Below are 18,391 nucleotides of genomic sequence, written 5' to 3' on the forward strand. Positions count from 1 at the left end.
ATAAACCTAAGAGACTTAAAAAAAAAATCAATCCATTTTCCTCACCAGCTAGGTCAGAAACATTTAGCATGGGTTTGATCTTTCATCAGAAAGGTCCCTGTTGCATTTTATTATTTCACCCAATTTTTTTTTTTTAAACTCAGGCAGAACAATCCCTTGCAGTAAAAAAATTTAACACACATAAGAAAAAGTACTTGTGGTTTTGTTTGACAAGTTGTCCCATCTTTGCAGGAAAAACATATTACAGTGCTTTAAAAAATGCCTTAAGCCCCACTTGCCGTTGTGTAGTACATAATCACATCATTGCTGGTCATGTTGCCATGAAGAATGTGTTCCTTCAGGTGCTGGATCAGAGTACCCTGGAAAAAGAGTGAAAGGAGAATACAAGATCACATAAAGGATAAAGCAAAACTCTGACAGCACATTAAGACTTTAAAAATACTAACATAGTCAATATTTGCAGGATGTACTCCAGGATTAAAGCAAGTATTTCCTTTAACTACAGCTGAAGCAAATCCCAAGGCCTATCTACAGCAGCAGCAATTGCATTCTCCATTTTCTCACATAACTTTTCAGCCTCTCTCATTAGACCTCAGCAATTCCCACTGCACATCACTTTTAATCCATGGAATAAACAACTTCCTTCACTCCCAATTCCCCACAGCTATCAGAGCTGCACAATACTCCATGCAGACCCTAATTTTAACAGCAGGCTTTCACCAGTCAGTTTTTCCCAGACAAGCCCTTTGACAGTTTCATTTTCAGTCTATTTGGGCAATGGGAGGAATGAAGGACTGAGAGCTGCTATAAACTGCAGGAGCTGCTAAACATTAGCATTAAGTATCCAAATTATCTTATCTATTAACATCCAGGGAACAAAAGACCTGACAATACAGATCTCTTGTAAACACTGGAGTGACTTGCAATGTGAAATGTCTCACTGCTCGGAGCATCAATATTAATAATGTCCTTAAATGCATTACTTCCTTGTGTTGGAAATGCTGCTAAACCACCTTCCTGATCATTATTAAAGCATAACTTGCTAGGATAAATAAATTTAAAGACTACTTCATTAAGTCACTTCACTGCAGTGACAAATTAACACAGCCAGTGTTAAAATAAAAAATGGTTTTTGCATTTATGCAAGGAGTCATAGCGAAACTATTAAGAGCCTCATAAGCATGAAACAAGATTTACACTGAAAGAAAACAGATTACAGATAAACATTCAAAATGAAAAAGGAGAGTCATAAAGCTGGCACACGCTTCGGGAGAAAAAGCCGAAAACATTAAATAAAAATAAAGGAGTAAATCTTATTTTCACTTCAGCGCTCAAAGGAACCAGGTCTGAATTCACCTGCTGCTGTTTGAACAGCCTCAGCTGTCACAACGCTGCCATCTAGCTACAGCTAGATCTTCTACAGCTAAAATTCACCCCAAAAATCAGATGGAGAAACACTGTGTCGAACTGAATTGTTAAGGTTGCCCAAAAAATTGCAGGTGTTAACATAATTACTGCATTTACAAAGGAAAGCACACTGTCCCTGCAGGAGATTTTGAACGAGCCACACAAAATAGAAAAAAGTCAAATTCAATTAAAGTAAATATAGGTTTTCTTTTTCCTTCGTTTAGTTTTTGCTACTTCAGTTGTGGAACCAAAAGGGGATTTTTAACAACGACTTCAGGCACAGACTTTGAACAATTTCCCTGCAAAACCTGGTACATCTCAGCCTGGAAACAAAGACTCTGGGAGAAGGCAGAGAACTCACAGCCCAAGATGCTCCCTCGAGTTTATTTATAGGGCTTGTTTATTTATAGGACTTTTACGACCCTCCAAACAAACCCCAAGCATTTATCATTTCCCAGCAGCTCTGGCAGCTGATAAAACTCCCTGGTCTGCTTGTGCTCCTCAGGAGCAACACCCAGCTGGTGGAGTGCTGAGCATCTGGAGTGGCAGAAATCAGACATGAGCCCAGCACAGCCCAGGAGGGAGCAGGGCTAGCAATTCCAGAGCTGAGAGAGCCAGGAGCTACTCAGGGAGAGTCTGAGTGTGAAACACCCTCAGAGTGATTTGCCTGCAGCTGCATGAGGAATCTGCAGCAGTGCAGATGTTTAAACCCAAGCCTTGCAAGCTCTTGAGATGGATAGAAATTAACTGAAGAGGATTTTACCCAAAAATTCTCTCCTCAGGTAGCTGGGAACATGGAATAACTGGAAAGGGGACTGGTGTGAATGAGGCAAGAAGAACCACCAATGTTTTTAGGACTACAGAATAACAATTACTAAAGTCTTTCTGTAGCACAACCAACTGGTCAAAACCAAAAAGCTGATTCCAAAACAGCCACCATTTTTAAAATCATCTCCCATGACCTGGCTTCATTTTCTTTATTTATGTATGCCATTTCACTGTGTATCAAGAAAACAGAATATGTGCAGAGAAAATAGACCAAAAACATACTGCAGAATTAGATAAACTGAGTTGTGAATTTGAAGTAAGCTGCCTATTGGCATCTAAAATCAGTACAGTAACAAAACAGCATTGAAACACACTATAAATATGCAATAATTGAAATGTCTTCACTGAAATGTCATCTCATCTTGCTTTTAACTACCAAAACCAAACTTGGTTTAATCTAAGGCTGGAAAATCAGGCAGAGATAGTGGGCTAAATCTGCTTTTTAAAAATCAAATCAATGCGAATCATCCTATTGATTCCAGTGGAAACAAGATTAAGCCAAGAACAAACAGACAAAGCCAATCAATTGTGTAAAAGACATCTAAGAATTTATTTGCATGGACTTTGTGTAGGCCCTATTCAAACTGACATATAAGGCATGCAAACACTGAGGTCAACAATTTGCTTTTAGGCCACAGGTGTTAGCAACCAGGAAAAAAAAAATATCACTCTGCACCACAACTACAGAGCTGCACAGTGGGAAGAATCATCACTAACAACAGATCTTATTCATCCATCCATCCATCCTTCCCTGCTCTCCTCCCCAGCAAGGATGAGTAGTCTGGACCTAAACTCTAAGGTAGCTCTGCACATGATTCAGAAGGAGAGCAGAACCATGATTCAGGAGAAGCTAACACAGGTAACACAGGAAAAAAAAAGAACTTTGCAAGAGAAAAGTCCTATTATCTGATCTACATCTATTTTTCATCTCTACTGTTTATCACGCATCACTGAACAAAATACCTGTCCTGTTTTTGCTAATCCACCCCTGCAAGTACTTAACCAGTCTAAAGCCAGCACAGCTTCAAAACAGCTGTCAACCTTCAAAATCCACCTCCTTTCTTCTTCACAAACGTTGGATTTGTGTCCCAAAGGGACCATTTTGCACATCACGTGCTGCCTGGTATGATCTCCTACTGATAATACCTAAAGCAGAGTGTTTACAGGCAGCAGGGGATTTGTCTGTGGGCAAATCCTGCAGTCCTTGCCATCAAAGAGAGGCAAGAACACACACACTGCGGGCACAGCATCAAAGGATTCTGCCCTGAGGCCACACAGCCCTGCAGGATGCTCATCCTGACTTGCAGAGCAAACAGCAGAATTGGACTCTGGCTAATAGTTGTGCAGTTCCATTTATATATATATTGGTGCAAATGCTCTAAACAGCACATCCTGCATGCCTGAAGGGGAAAAACACCTCTATTAAGGATTATATTATAGCAGAATTAAAGTTTCAACACTGCTGCAGTCACTTCCTCTGCTTTAAGAGCTTTAGAACATCAATAGTAAGTGCAAAGCACGTGAGCAAGGATCATTTTGGCACCAATATCATATTACCTTTAGCCACAAGACACTGCCTAAAGCACAGTTTCCATACAAAGCAAAACCTACACTCAAGGAGATGCCAACCTTCTGGCCTCTTTCCTTAAAAAAAAACAATAGATGAGGATGACATACTCTGAACTAATAATTTTTTTTACCTTTATTTCATGTTTATCTTAGCTAATAAAAACTGCAAGCTCCCTATGGGCCTCAAGCTAACAGTGTCCAAAAATCAGTTGCAAACACCCAATTCAAGTTCTTTCCCTTTTCTTCTTCAAGTATCAGTCAGGCTACCTCTACTGGTGCTTTTTTAAATGACCAGGAAACATCTGGAATCTGAAAGGTCTCCACACTGATCTCTAAACCAATATATTTGATATCCTTATCAATCCACACCTGCTTTCAAACAGCCACTAATAAATACAAAGGTTCACTGCAAGTTACTGAAAAACTGTCAGCAATCAATTCTTCCTTAAAACACATCATGGTGTGATATTGTTAAAGGTAAAATGCAAGCCAAGCAGTGAAGCTCCAGGAGGGAGGACATACCCCAGCTGAGTGAACCATGCATTTTGGTGCCCCTGTTGTGCCTGAGGAATACATGATAAAGAGAGGATGGCTGAAAGGCAGCTGCTCAAACTCCAGCTGGGGAGCCTGGTCTCCTTTCCCAGTGGCAAGGAAGTCTTCTAAAAAGACACTGCATAAGAAGTGGGGAGAGAAAAAAAAAGGAACATTTCAAAAATTTCTGAAAGCATTACCCCAGCCCATATATATAACCTTATATGTGAGGTTACCTCTGTACCCAGTAGTGCTCCCATTACCTGTTTGGAATCTTAGAAATATCTATGGTTTCTCTTGAAGACACATATGGAATCACCACCACTTTTTTTAGGTCTGGAAGACCTGGAAGAAGGAAGAAAATTGTTATTTCCTACCTTCAGTTGCATAACCAAAGGTCTTTTCTGCCTGATTGAATCATACAGTGTAATGCACTAAGTAAAGGAATAATTCTGATGCACTGAGTATTGAAACCCCAGAAGACTAAATTGTTACCCAAGATGTAATTTCCTCAATGCTGCCAGCCTTTTATGTGTAAATCTGCAAGCTTTAGTGCTGTAATTCCTCCCCATTTGTCTTCAGCAGCATTTTGCTTGAGCTTAAAAACACAATAATCAGCCCCTCTTCCCCTGCTTCTAGTGTTGGCTCATTTCTGATGATCTATTAAAGTTAAGCAAGCAGAATGCTGTTAAAATTATAGAAAAGCCATTACCATTTAGCTTTTACCCAATTCTGTTCTGAAAATCAAAGTGGCCACACTGTAAAAAAGGAAGTACAGCAACAAGCAATGGCAGTGCAGGCTCTGAGTGCTCACAGAACTACAGAGCAGGTGAGATGCAGTGAAAGAAATACCTTTTACCACCCTCAGCAGCTTTTCCAAGTGGTTGTGTTCTTTGCCATTGTATATAACAGCTTCGACAGAGAAGATGAGCTTAGGCTGAATTTGGGAAAATCTGTCTAGTACACCCTAGGGACAAAGAGAAAAATGTGTTAAAAACATGAAATTAACTGCTACAGTAGGAAACTTCAGGGGGTGCTAAATGCAAAAGGAATAAGGCCAGGAATTAACAGGAGAGTTGTTACAAGACTGCCTGCTTGTCTTTCACTCACACAAGATCTCTGAAGTACAATAGATTTGTAAGAATCTGTTTCATGACCCCCAAACAGATCAACCAACTATAAAATCCCCACGGATCACAGAGCAGGCCAAAGTTCTCCACACAGCTAAAAATCCACCTTGTCTGTCAGGTGTAGACTCACGTAAAGAGGACAAGCAGCTGTGCTGTGAGCAGGAGCTGAGCACAGAATTCACAGAATTCCTGGCTGCACCTGCATGAGGAGCTCCACGAGCCCCAAGTCTCCCAAACAAACACCAATCCTGGGGGAGATAATTTCTGTGGTGAGGTGGCCCTTTACATGAACTGGCAGCTTTGTTCTGCCACCATTAAAGGAAACTGCACCACTGGTTTTCAGCAAAATAAATCGATATTGAACACAGACTACCAACAAAAGACACCACAGCTCCTTTAGAATCTCTGTGGCACAGCACATTCAAATGCTAAATTTTCAGGTGTCTCCTCCAGCTTACACTGTGTTCAGGAATTTACCACAGCTATCATCTCTTTTGAGATTAAAACCCTTCTGGCATTTACTTTTTTCCATGTACACTGCATGCAGCAGCCTACCAGAAATGGATCTTTTTGTATGCAACAGCAAGAAGCAAATCCTTTCAATAAAAGCTCTCAGCACACTGATGTTCAAACCACTCTAGCTCCATTACTTGAAGCATTAAGAACTACAAGATTACACAATACTGTAAAATTGTCAGCTAACTGTTCAAGAACAATCTCCTAAATCATGTTTCAGAAATCAGACTTGAGTCATCCACTTATTCTTCCCAGCATTCTTTATTCTTCTGTTTTCTATTTTGCCCTCTATTTCACAGCCAAAATGAGAAACAAATTATTACCAAATCAGAAGATGAATGCAGAAACATCACGATCACCCCATCTCTGTTAAACTCCATTCCAAACCAAGCTGCTCAGGGTTGAAAGAAAACCTGCTGCAAAAGAACAGCAGTCCTGTCCTGACAACTTCTCCACGCTGTCTCCTCAGGAAAACTCACTGAACACCACAGGTAAGGTACAGGGATGTGGCTAAATATAAATGTATGTGCTGAGTATATCACTTAACAGCTTTCCTTCCTATCAAAGATTTATCTCCTGCCCCTTGTTTACAAGCAAATAGAGTGGCAATGCACTGACATTCAAATCTATTTATTACTTTAAAACATCACCAGAATCTGTTCTGGTGACAGAAGAGGTTTTCAAGAAGCCCCTAATGTGTTACCTCACAAACTCAGAAATGGAGATTTAATTAATACATTACACTTACTCTCTAAGGGAGTATGAAGCCACATTTTCTGCTTCTCAGGTATATTCTCATACCTCCTCCTTTGTACCATTTTCCAAGAACAGACCAGGCAGCCACACACGTGCTGTGTGCATTTATATGTGAATATATCCTCATGCTGAGTGCAGAGCACACACAGCCCATTTCTGTGCTGCCTGATGTTTAAAAATTAAGACCAATGAGAACTAAGGGTACTCTAAACAGAGGAATCAAATGTGAAAAGAAGTGTGAATCAGAACCAGAGATGGCTCCAATTCTCAGGGTCCTACCAAATCTGCTAACACACCCAGTTAGATTCATTAGCACTGGCAGGACCAAACCCCACACGGCAGCCTGAGACGATACAAAGGCAATGCAAACAGATGGAACATGTAATTGCTACACTGGAACTTTAATCCAACCAGATGGCTCAGCAAGGAATTCCTTCCACAAAAAGCTCAGGTGTAGCAGATATGGCTTGTTCTATTCCACGAGCCTCCAGCTCAGTCAAAAAAATTGTGCAGCACCCCATGAACGGAGCTGTGCTGGAGCTCAAGGGCTCCTCACCCAGCCCTGAGAGCAGAGCTTCCTCATGAACTTATCCACCCAACCATTTCTCATGCACAGGCCACAGAACAGCACTTTCCCATTAATTTATGGAAATGGATAACAGGGACTAGAGAAATGGTGCAGCAGCTGCCAAGAGTGGCGTTGTGCGTGGGAGGGAGCTCAGTGGTTCTCTGACAGCAGACTTCCTCAACGCTTGGAGCCCTGGGATGGATGGCATTCAGAGCCTGCAGTGTGTAGGCAGCTCTGAGGAGTGACATTTCTAAGCTTCACAAAACATGTATACACAATTGGACTTGAGATGTTGAAAAAGCTATGCTGTTTCTCCAAGCACAAAAATCTTCATTTATGTTAACAGGACTAATGTAACTTCACTGAAGGAGGAATAGCTTTTCCTTAGGTGGAAGCCAATGTCTCTGAGGAGCTCTGCTGAGCTCCCTCAGGATTTTAGGATTTGAATTCATGCCAACACACTCTGCCAGGGGAAAATAAATGATATTGATGGCACTGCAGCTCCAAGGCCAAGTTGCATTAAAAAACTATCACAAAAAACTAAAAGCTGGGCACCAAAAACAACAGCACACCAACAGGGACAGAAAACATACCAGCCCTTTGTAATGCAAGTAAAATGAACAATCTTCCCCCAGATGAGAGATCGAATCACACTGCACAGAAAATACTCCATACCATCATTTTCTGAGCAAGCAGAAAATATTTGTAGAACAGATTGATCATTACATGCTGTAATGATTTATTTAATCATTTTTTTCCCAATGATACACCCTCGAGGCTAAGAACATGGAATGCTGCTGCCCTCTAGTGCTATCCCAGGCAGGACTGCTCCATACATTTTCCCAGCCACTGGGGTTAAACACCAAAATTGAGGTTATTATCTAAAAACATTTTTTTCTGTACTGTGCAATGCACAAACACTGTATTTTTCACATGTAACCTTTTAGAGAGAATAAAGGTTCAACACCCCCTCTCAGAAGTGATTTAAATCTGTTGTTGTGTGCTAAAAACTTCCCAAAGGAAGCAGAATATATTCCCAAAGCTTCCAGGGCACATCTGTTTGGATGTCATGACTTCACACAAAGCATTTATTTCTACCCTAGAAAGAGTTAATCAGGTTAGTGATATTAGCATGGAATTTCTCACTGTTGGCAAATAAAGCCTTCTGGAAAAGACAAATCAGGGTGGTGCTGAGTTCACCCATACAGGAGGAGAAGGATGGAACTACTCAGGTAAAGAAACTGGAGCATGGCTAAGCAGCCTGGGGCAGGATTTGGGAAGAAAAGCCAAGCCTCAGCCAACTCTGTTGCACTGCTGCTCATTTCCATATTTAATATAATAAATGACCACCAAGAGCAAGGAGTCCATCTCAAAATATCCCAACAGTGAAGGGCTAAAGCTGCTCAAATCACCAAGCTGAAAATCAGTCCTGACAGCTGAAAGCAAGTGGGTTTGTGCAGTTTGTGGCAGCTGGAAAAAGTCCTGAGTACTCAGCTGTGCCAGGAGGTGGCAGCAAGACTGAAGGGAACAGAATCCATCTGCCACTTGAATTTGTCACCCTCACATTTGTGTGAGACACAGCCAGGGCTGCTCTGCACAGGCACTGAGGCTACTCACGTTAATGCCAAAGTCTGGGGATATGGAACTCCAGATAGCACCAATGCTTGCAGCAGCCAGCATTGCTTCCACTGCATGGATGCTGTTGGGCAAGTAACCTAGGGCAGAGGTGGAATGGTTAGAGATGGAACAACACTAACAAATAGATATATTAGCAAGTATACAGTAAACAGGCTTTTAAAAAGCAAAATCCTAGGCTGATGCACCCTTTAAAGTCTTCCACACAATCAATGTCCTACTTGGAAGTCAAATCAGTTACATGAGGAATTAGTAATAAATCTATTTATAGAAAGATTTGTATCAGGCTTCTCATCTACAGTGTTACTCTGAATTGACAAATGCTCCTGCTTAATTAGGAGCCTTTCCAGATAAGAGGGCAGCACACTGAAAAGAGTAACAGGGAGAGAAAATTAGTGGATTGGTTAGGGTGCACAGAGACTAAGAATACAGCAGCATGCAGGGGAATAAAACAAGTCTGTAGGAACAGATATTAGAGCAAGAACAAGTATCTGTAAAGAAAGATTATAAATAGCTCAGGAGCAGAGATTCAGCTTCACAAAGCTAAATGTTGTCTGATAGACACTGCCAGAATCTTGAACACAAACAAGCAAAACCAGTGTCTCAGCTGATAAGGGAGTAACACACTGGAACAAGCCCTGGAACATTCCCACACAAATGTGGCTCTGCAGGTTTCTCTCCTCAGCTTGCAGCAAGATTTCAAGATGTAAATTCAATTTATCATGACATATAGAATAAATTAATGTCAAGAAAGTCAATTTTTTGTTTCAATGAGCTCAATTTAAGCAGCTCTCCAGAAGGTGCTGGGTGGCTGAGTCTGACTCTGCACTGCTCAGAATTCAGCCCACAAATGAAAACATACAACTAGAATTCACATACTACACTGAGGTGGATCAAAGATTGGCGTTTTTGATCCTTAAGCAACCAAAAAGTACTTTAAAAAAGCACAGGAAAGGCCTACTTGCAGTGCTCTGACCTCTAATTAGAATTCTGCATTTGAAAGCAAAACTTAAATGGCAATAAAAACGCTTTCCAACCTGCTGAACAGCAGTGGTGGGCACTGAGATGTTGGACTGCAGGTGCATCACAATATCTACCAGACAGCAAACACTCACCAGTGCAAGGCACTTCTCAAAGAAGGATATTTATGGATGTACTTTCCAGGACAGGAACTGAAATCACAGATCTTTTCAAAACAGCAATTTCTGCTACATTAATATTATCAAGTAGGAAGATACCAAGATGGATTTTTGTGAGGTTTTTTTATGCAGCTTGGAAAAAACCCATCATTTTTCAACTTTGTAAAAGGTCAACTTGAAAATCAAGTCTTAAATTGAGAGTCTTCCTCATTCAAAAATCAGTGAAATCAGTTTTTTAAACCAGCAGTGCCACTTCAGTTACTGAAAGCTGCTGTGCTCTTGGGAGTGTTAACTTTTAAAACAGCATTATGACTTAAACCCAAAAATTTCTGGAAAACACACAACTGTGAATAAAAGCCTCATGCCATGTTAATACATAAATTACTCCCTAAAACTGCCTACAGCTATCATGTTTTGTTCAGTGAAGTCTTGAAGCACATAAAGTGCAGCAAAAGCTCATGCCCACAAAAGCATTGTTTATTTTGCTATTTTTCCCTTGGGGCCAAGGTTTATCCAAGACACAGTATCCCAAAATCTTAGTGATTTTTCTTTTGAGACAAATCTTCCTCCGTAAATAATTTGAAATATATGAACCAGAACAGAACAAAATGTCATTTTGTGTGACAAAAGCAGTTCTTTAATCGATGCCAAATATTTCCACAGAGCATTTCTTGGATGGGATCATCAGGGGGCCAGAGGGCAAGGAAAACTGAAAAGATCTCTCCCCATGCTTTGGACAGTTATTGCTTTGCCACAGCTTACAAGCTTCAGTTCTATTCTAAGCAATTCTCCTTTTCACCACTCCTACACAAAAGCCCTCAAGGCAAGAACACAAGTCTGTGCTGATTATTGTGAGCCACACAATTAAATCATTACTTTTATTTGTCAGCTGGCTTTGAGGTGGTGGTTGAGTTTTGGAGGATACCAGCCAAAAGTGCCCAAAGGTATGAAACATGCACAGCAACTGACTCTGCATTTCTGTGTCCTCACCCCATCACTGAAGCCTTGCTGCTCTCTGGGATCTCACAGATTTGTCCTAACACCACCACAGATAAAAATATGAGTTTATTCTGGCTGGAGATCTTCCAAACACAGCAGGGTAAGAACTCATGTTCCTTTTCTCCCAACAGCTAAATGACAAACTACTTATCCTGCCAGTCTTTCAGATTAAAACTGGATTCTCATTTAGAAGTAATTATGAACTTTTTCTTCCTCTCACATGTCAGATTTTTGAGCTGATCACAGTAACTGCCATGTGTGTAAAGCTCCCTGCATTTCACTGAGCCCCTCGAGATTCCAGCACTCAGTGGGCTGACACAGGTCCTGAGTGTCTAAAACTGGAGAAACAGCAATGTTCTGACAAAGAGGATGAAAAAGGCAGCTTCTTTAGCTGGATTAACATCAGGCAGGAGTCACAGAGCTGTGACCTATGTACAACAGAAGCTCTGTACTGCAGAAGAACAGTACTGCTAATTTAAATATTGATTGTATTTGTTCATATATTTAACTAGAGCCTCTGTGTTCCTTGATATAATATTGCAGCTAAGGATCAAAACTTGGATGTGTCAGCATGGGAAAGGCTACAGAAGATATTTCTCTATCTCTGCATTTTAACTTACCCTTTTCTCGAAGGTGGTAAAAAAGGTGAAAACTACCATTTGTTATTAAAAAAGATCTTCCTACTTTGGGTTAGCTAGAAAGCAATTGAATGAAGGGCTCAAAACACAGGAGCTGGGAACTCATCAGGAAGGAATATCAGAGTATGACACACAAGGGTCCCAGCAGCACTCCTCCTGACTTATAAAAATGTACACAATCTCCATAAAAACAGAAGTGGAAGCTTTACCTGACATAAAACCTGCAAAATCTCAAAGCAGGACAAGCAGTATTTTAAAAACACTGGTTTTTTTTTTTAAGAGGCACTTACAGCCTGATCTGTTCAGGACTATAAGTGCCTCAGCATTTTCTGTCAATTGCTATTTGCTTAATCTGGCACACACCAAGATTACACTTACATGTGTTCACTTACACTGCAGCACCTAAGCAACAGAAGAGAAAAACTGCTGTCCAAAAATTTGATATCATCACGCTGAAAACTATGGCAAAAGTCTAATTTCTCACAGTGCTGAGAACACATTCCATATGAGCACCCAATGCCTTCATAAAGTTTAATAAAGGTGTACTCAGAAAAAGAGGCACCAGAACATTCAGCTATCTGCATTAAAAAAAACCCAAAAAAATAAATAACTGAATTGGGACCCTGCAGCAGAGATTTTGGCTGGGCCTTCAAATAAGACACCATGAAGAAGGAAAAGAGGGAGAGGCAATTAAATATCTTCTCAATGTCTTATATTTTTGAGCTACAGCAACTCTTGAACAGAGCTCAGAGCCCAGACTTCCAGTTTTCCTTTTCAGTGTTAACACAGCATTTCACACTCCTGTAGGACTTGTAAGTGACCACCCTGCCTAACATCACTGTGGCCTGAGACTATTAGTACCATGCTAATCTTCTTACAAAGCTAGCTTTAAAACCCACGTAAGCAAGCAGGGCTAATACAGTTGCTATAGATAAAATAGCAGCTTTAAACAATGTACTTTATTGATGTTTTGTTGAGGTTTTTGTGTGAACACCTGGGGAAGATCAGATGGTTTTTAATTGCTGGCTTGTAACAGAGCAAAGCTGGCTATAGGTATACAGCAGAAGCAACCTATCCAGAGGTGAGAACATCCTCCCAGTTTTATTTTATTCCTATTTCAGCCATTGTTATTTGCCAGCTGGCCAGTGGGAGACCAGGAGTACGTCACATGTGGATCTGTGCAGCCTGCAGTAGGTTTTGTTAGTCTCTTCCAACTGCTCAAGCATCACTGACAGTACTGTAAGACATCTTTAGAGGAAGAAATATGTTTCACAACACATCTGCTTCAATTATGTTCACTATTAACTGCTCTCCTCAGTGATGGAAAGGGAAGACTAGGATGAAATCAAGCTGGAAAAGTGCTGACACCACTGCCTGTCCACCCACACTCACCCACCTCCAACTTCAACATACTATTACTGTCATGATGCAACCATGAATTCTATTGAACAAACTAGGGGGTATGTTAAGTATAATGAGAAGTTAAAGCAGTCTTGTCACAGAGGCAGTAAAGCATGGAGATGAAATTCACAGAAAACAACAGCAATGGTGTAATGTGTAATTCTAACAGCTCCAGATTTTAAGAGAAAGTGTCAATGAAGGGCAGCAGAACCTGACAGGCTGACTACACGTTGGCAGCTCTAATAAAGTTCATGGAATATCGCCTTTTTAGTTAAATGCTGATTTTTCAGCAGCAGCAGAAGCATGCCCTGTGTTGCTATGATGAACCACACCAAGAATTGCCCTTCCCTCTGCCATCTGCTCTAAATTTTGGAACTAATTACATCCCAGTGGATTCTGACAAGTTTTGGGGAGCCTGATTTTTGATACCACAAGTGGGTTTCCTCAACCAATGCTTCACCTGTCTTCCCCAAGTGAGTTTGAGAAGTTTCAACCTCTGACTACAATGTTGCAGTTGAGCTCTTCCAAGGAGTGTCAATATCCTCTGGCAGAGGAAAAACATAGGAAAGAAGTTGAGACCCCACTGAGTATTACAGTGATACTTTATTAATAACTTTAACATATCAGCTATGCTTTTTAATTTAAACAAGAGGTAAGCCAGCTGCCAAAACAAGAAATATTCAAAAATCAGCCAGCCTGCAGTTGTGTTAAACAAGACAGTCACTAACTGTTACTAAAATTATAATAGCATTATTAGCAGCACAGGCTACAGCTATATTTGTTTTCTCCAGCTACAGAGTACATTTTCCCTGCTGCTACTGCTCAAGAAATGGTCAGATATGAACATGACAGCACTAAGGTTGAAAATTGAGGTAAAATTAGAGCATCTTCATCTTCATTCAGACAAACCTTCTCAACTTCACTGTATGGTTCATCCCTAATTAAGGATTTAGCTCTAATTCCATATTAAAAACCAAGCCACCAGCTGTGATAATTTCATGTCTGGCTGCCAGTTCCAGTGAATACTCATACCATATGCAAGAAATGAGCTCTACTGAGTAGATTTACACTTCCAGGTCATATTTGTGGGTTTAAAATTCTGGTTTTCAAGACACAGGTTCAAGTTTTCAGCATGCAGAAAACAAACCAAGAGTTTCAACACTTTGAGTTTGCATCATCTAAGAACTAACACACACTTATTTAGGATAATGGCCAAGTGTTGCTCCAAGAACATGCAGTACAGTGGATACACACAGCAGAACTGCCAGGCAGGAGCCAAGGAGCTTCAAGGATATTACAGCTCTGACTTGCATTACACTGACAAACTAAAGAGCTTTACAGAGCACACACAACAGAGGTGAAGCAGCTCAGCCAGAAGATCAAAACCAGCAATTTAGAAATCGATGTAACTCCTCTCCATGTCTGGACTGCACACTGTACAAGCTGTTCACAAGACAAAAACCTGTTTATACAGAAAAACACGACAATCTTGTGACAGGAAACCTGCAGAAGATGTGGTGAGCTGCTGGAAGGATCACAGGGTTCTAACTCCCCATCTCTGCACTGCTGACTTGAAGAGTTATTGTCCCCCAGCTGCTCCCTACAGCATTCTGGTGCAGGACAAGTTCTCTCCTCCAGACCTGCAGCTCACAGAGCACTGGATTGCCTGGAATTGCCAGGACAACCAACCTTGGACCATAATCTCCCAGACTACCCCACATGAACCTGCCAGACCTGAGCCAAGGCTCAGCTAGAGGCAGAGTCTCCATCACCTCTGATTGCACAGAGTGTTTCTGAAGCAGACCTTAGTGAACAAAGCATTTTCCTTCCCCCTTCAGTGCTAGAGAACCTGCAGGCTAATCCAGGTTCCTTCCCTCTAGAAATGCATTTCCTACAAATGTAAATACAGCAGCATAAGAGCCTTTTCTCTGGAATATGTATGCAAAAATTTCTGTGAAGCACTTTTTCACATTCATGTTTCTGTAACTCTGACTACTCACTTGCACATTTAAAAAAAAAAACCTACCTCCCATCCTTTAAAAAAAATTACTCACCTACAACTCTGTCTCCTACTTTTACTCCCATCTTCCTCATGGCTGCAGCATACAAAGCCACAGCTTGTCTCAGTTCTTCAAAAGTAACTTTCTGGATTTCTTCTTTGCCTTCCCCTGAGGAAAGAAAATTAAAACAACCAGTCAGAAATCAGGCATTGCAATGTAAATAGAGTCTAGTACAAACAACTAAGTCTAGAAGAATAGAAAGCAATTTTAAGAGAACAGTTTCCACTAATATTTATACTTTTTGCTTCTGAAATTCCTCTTATGCTGCACCACAAACTCTTCTTTTTAATGGCAATCAATTATTAATCAGTGGTATTTGTTCAGTGTGCACAGGTTTTACTACAGCAAGTCACTGACTAGAAAATCCTGCATGTGCAGGCCTGACTTTCAGTGTACTTTTGGAACATCTACCTCTGCCAACACAGCACAAAGCAAACAAACTCAACTGAACTCCATTCACCTCAGAGGATCTGCAGGGTGTTTTCCCTATTGTACTGAATGTCAGGTGTTACATAAGCTGTTAATAAATCACTGGTGAAACAAAATGCACAAAACTAAATGTTATGAAAGCAAGAATCTGTCACCTTAAAGCCCCTTCCTGTACTTCCTCAGTGTAACAAACCATGTGCTCTGTCCTATTCCCAGTATCCAGCATTCCTTAGGAAGACACACATGCCAAGGATATCACTGGAAAGGTGAGCTGCACACCCAGGTCCTTGCAGAACAGCTGCTGTCAGTCTGATTGCCTCAAGCAGGGAATGGTATTTTTTACTCTTGCCTTCTTAAGAAGAGTTTCACACCCATAAATCTGGACTTAGAGCAAGGGAGCAGGTCGTGATGCAAAACAAGGCAAGACCATGTACCATGTAGCTCAGAGTTAGCAGGGACTGCCAACAGAGCCTGTGTTCCCACAGAACAACAGGAAATGAGACACTGATCTTGCTCTGTGATTACAGCCCCAGGAGAAGGGAATCACAACAAGGATTCACCGTGGGAGCCACAGACAAGTGAAAATGTTTAGGAAAGTCACATTTACATGCCTGTGCCCTATCACATACCCACACTGCTCCCACAATCATCCCCAGTGAACACAAACCTGACCCAGGCCTCCAAACCACCACTCTGACCTAGCAGCAGGGAGTTATCAAAAAATACTCTGACTTAAGAGGTCTTAAGGAGATTAAACACTGCAGAAGGTCACGAAAGAAATGCAGGTAGAAGTCTGTTCACCACAGGAGCCAATGTGCTCATTCCAGCACTCATACAATAATCAACTAGAAAATAATTTTGCTCTTTTTGCTATCACCACCTGTGAGTATGTGACACAAAGCAGTCTCTGCTACACCCCATGACTTCCTAACAAAAAGCAAAACCTACAGAACAATGCAATCACATGTCAAACAAAGCAATTCACTAAATTGATAATAACTCCCATGATAATTCGAAATGACAATATTTAACTCCCCTTTCTCAAGTTGCATGTTTAGCTTTTAACATTGCCAAATCAATCACATCAATTCTACATACATTTACAGTTGACTTATTAATCAATGTTTGGCTTTCAGGTGCTCCACAAGATGTACTTCACTACATTGACTTTTTTCTCCACTAAATAATATATAAGAAGCTTTCCTAACCATCTCAAAATCTGAAAGTGATGAACCCATTACTTTGAAGCCAGCTTTTGGTCACAAGCCTCATCTCCATCAGACTTTACCAGATCAATTCTTATTCCACCAAAACTGGGTCACAGATTTCACCATTCTCTTTGAACTGATAGCTTGTTTATATATATTATACATATATATGATCAGAGAGCTTTCTTTCAACACCTCTAAGCAGTGAAATGTAACTAATGAGTCTTTCTCCATCAGTAAGCTTACAGAAAGTGTTTGCTGTCTCACACAGCTGTTTAAAAGCTATTTATTTGTAACTCAAAAGCTAATTCCCATATACCTAAAATCAGAAATTAAGATTTTAACACCTACACAATCAATGCACAGTTCTGCATCATTTCCTCTGCCAAGGAGCTGCAAGGCTTCATTGTTCATTGACAAGCTACTAGGAAGCATCACTGCTTGATAAGGATTAGGTCCAGCAGAAGGGAAGCTCAGAATTCAGCTCCATAAGGAAGCACTCACACCTTCACAGAAGCTAATCCCATCTTAGAACTGGTTTTTAAAGTTACCAAAGTCAGCAGACAGGAAAAAAGAGCCCCTTCTCTGTGTATTAACATGACCATCCTCATGAGTATACACAGATTTTACTAGGCTCAAATCTTCAGTGTAACAAATTAAGACTGAGCTTCAGTGTTCCAGAAAAGTAAAATTCCAAGTCTTGCATGCACATAACTATTGTTCTTGCATTGCCAAATGCAGAGTTAATTCCTACCTAAACCCCATGTAGTTCTTAGTATTCCTAAAATAAATAGCATAGGAAGAGGGTGGGAAGGACATTATCAAGCTACAGTGCCAAAATACTTCCTGAAGGCAAGCAGCAGGTGAGTGTTTCTGACAAATGTGAAATACATCAAATACTGAGTGATGTTAAACAGCATGACCTCCACTGCCTTAATGCAGTTAAGCGTATTCTTAAACTTCATTTAGCCTGCCAAGAACTTTCCAGATCTATATTCCCAGAGCCTGTTTTGCTGGGGTTTTTCTGCAGAGCTGCATCACAGATTGTGCAGCATTACTGAATTTATTACCCATTTTTCTCCTCACCCAAACCAGTTTATTTCACTGTTTCATCACAGCTGTTTCCTAAGGCCTCATCCTGTGAACAGCAAATAAGCACAAGGCATTAATTTTCCTTACTTGCTGCATACAGTGCAATCTTGTCATTGTCCTTGTGCTTCAGGAGATTCTCTGCATAGTTCAGGCGGCTGCCCTTGAACCATTCTGGGACATCTGCAATGCTTTTGGATGTATCCACCACCTGAAAGAAACACATCATTCATTCCTGGAGAACTGTAAGAGAATGGCTGTTTCACAGCATTGCACAGAAGTCAGCTAATTAGTTCCAAGATCTTTGCAGATTAGGCAAGAATCATATCTCCCAGCTTACAGACAGCAAACAGACACTGAATCCTGTAATTAGACACCTGGAAAGTTTAATTATTGGTCAACCATCACAAGCAAATACGTCATTACAACAAAACTAGGGAAAGTTCCTTGCTGACAGTTCTACCTTTGGACCAGCCTTTAATACACAA

General features: G+C 40.7%; 1 protein-coding gene across 1 annotated transcript in view; it reads right to left on the bottom strand.

Annotated features, from left to right (window-relative positions):
* The window catches only part of AACS (acetoacetyl-CoA synthetase), a 36,565-nt gene that overhangs the window by 12,148 nt on the left and 6,026 nt on the right, over positions 1 to 18,391 (bottom strand). Inside the window, exons 3-9 of the mRNA XM_085075377.1 lie at positions 17,994 to 18,114; positions 15,172 to 15,285; positions 8,923 to 9,020; positions 5,188 to 5,302; positions 4,599 to 4,680; positions 4,327 to 4,474; positions 279 to 359 (exon numbers count right to left, since the gene is read on the bottom strand). Of these exons, the coding sequence (XP_084931503.1) occupies positions 279 to 359; positions 4,327 to 4,474; positions 4,599 to 4,680; positions 5,188 to 5,302; positions 8,923 to 9,020; positions 15,172 to 15,285; positions 17,994 to 18,114 (759 nt within the window). The remainder of the gene's footprint in view (positions 1 to 278; positions 360 to 4,326; positions 4,475 to 4,598; positions 4,681 to 5,187; positions 5,303 to 8,922; positions 9,021 to 15,171; positions 15,286 to 17,993; positions 18,115 to 18,391) is intronic.

Source organism: Lichenostomus cassidix, chromosome 15 (genome assembly GCF_008360975.1).
Source record: "Lichenostomus cassidix isolate B80296 chromosome 15, HeHo_3.0, whole genome shotgun sequence".
Classification (NCBI taxonomy): Eukaryota; Metazoa; Chordata; class Aves; order Passeriformes; family Meliphagidae; genus Lichenostomus; species Lichenostomus cassidix.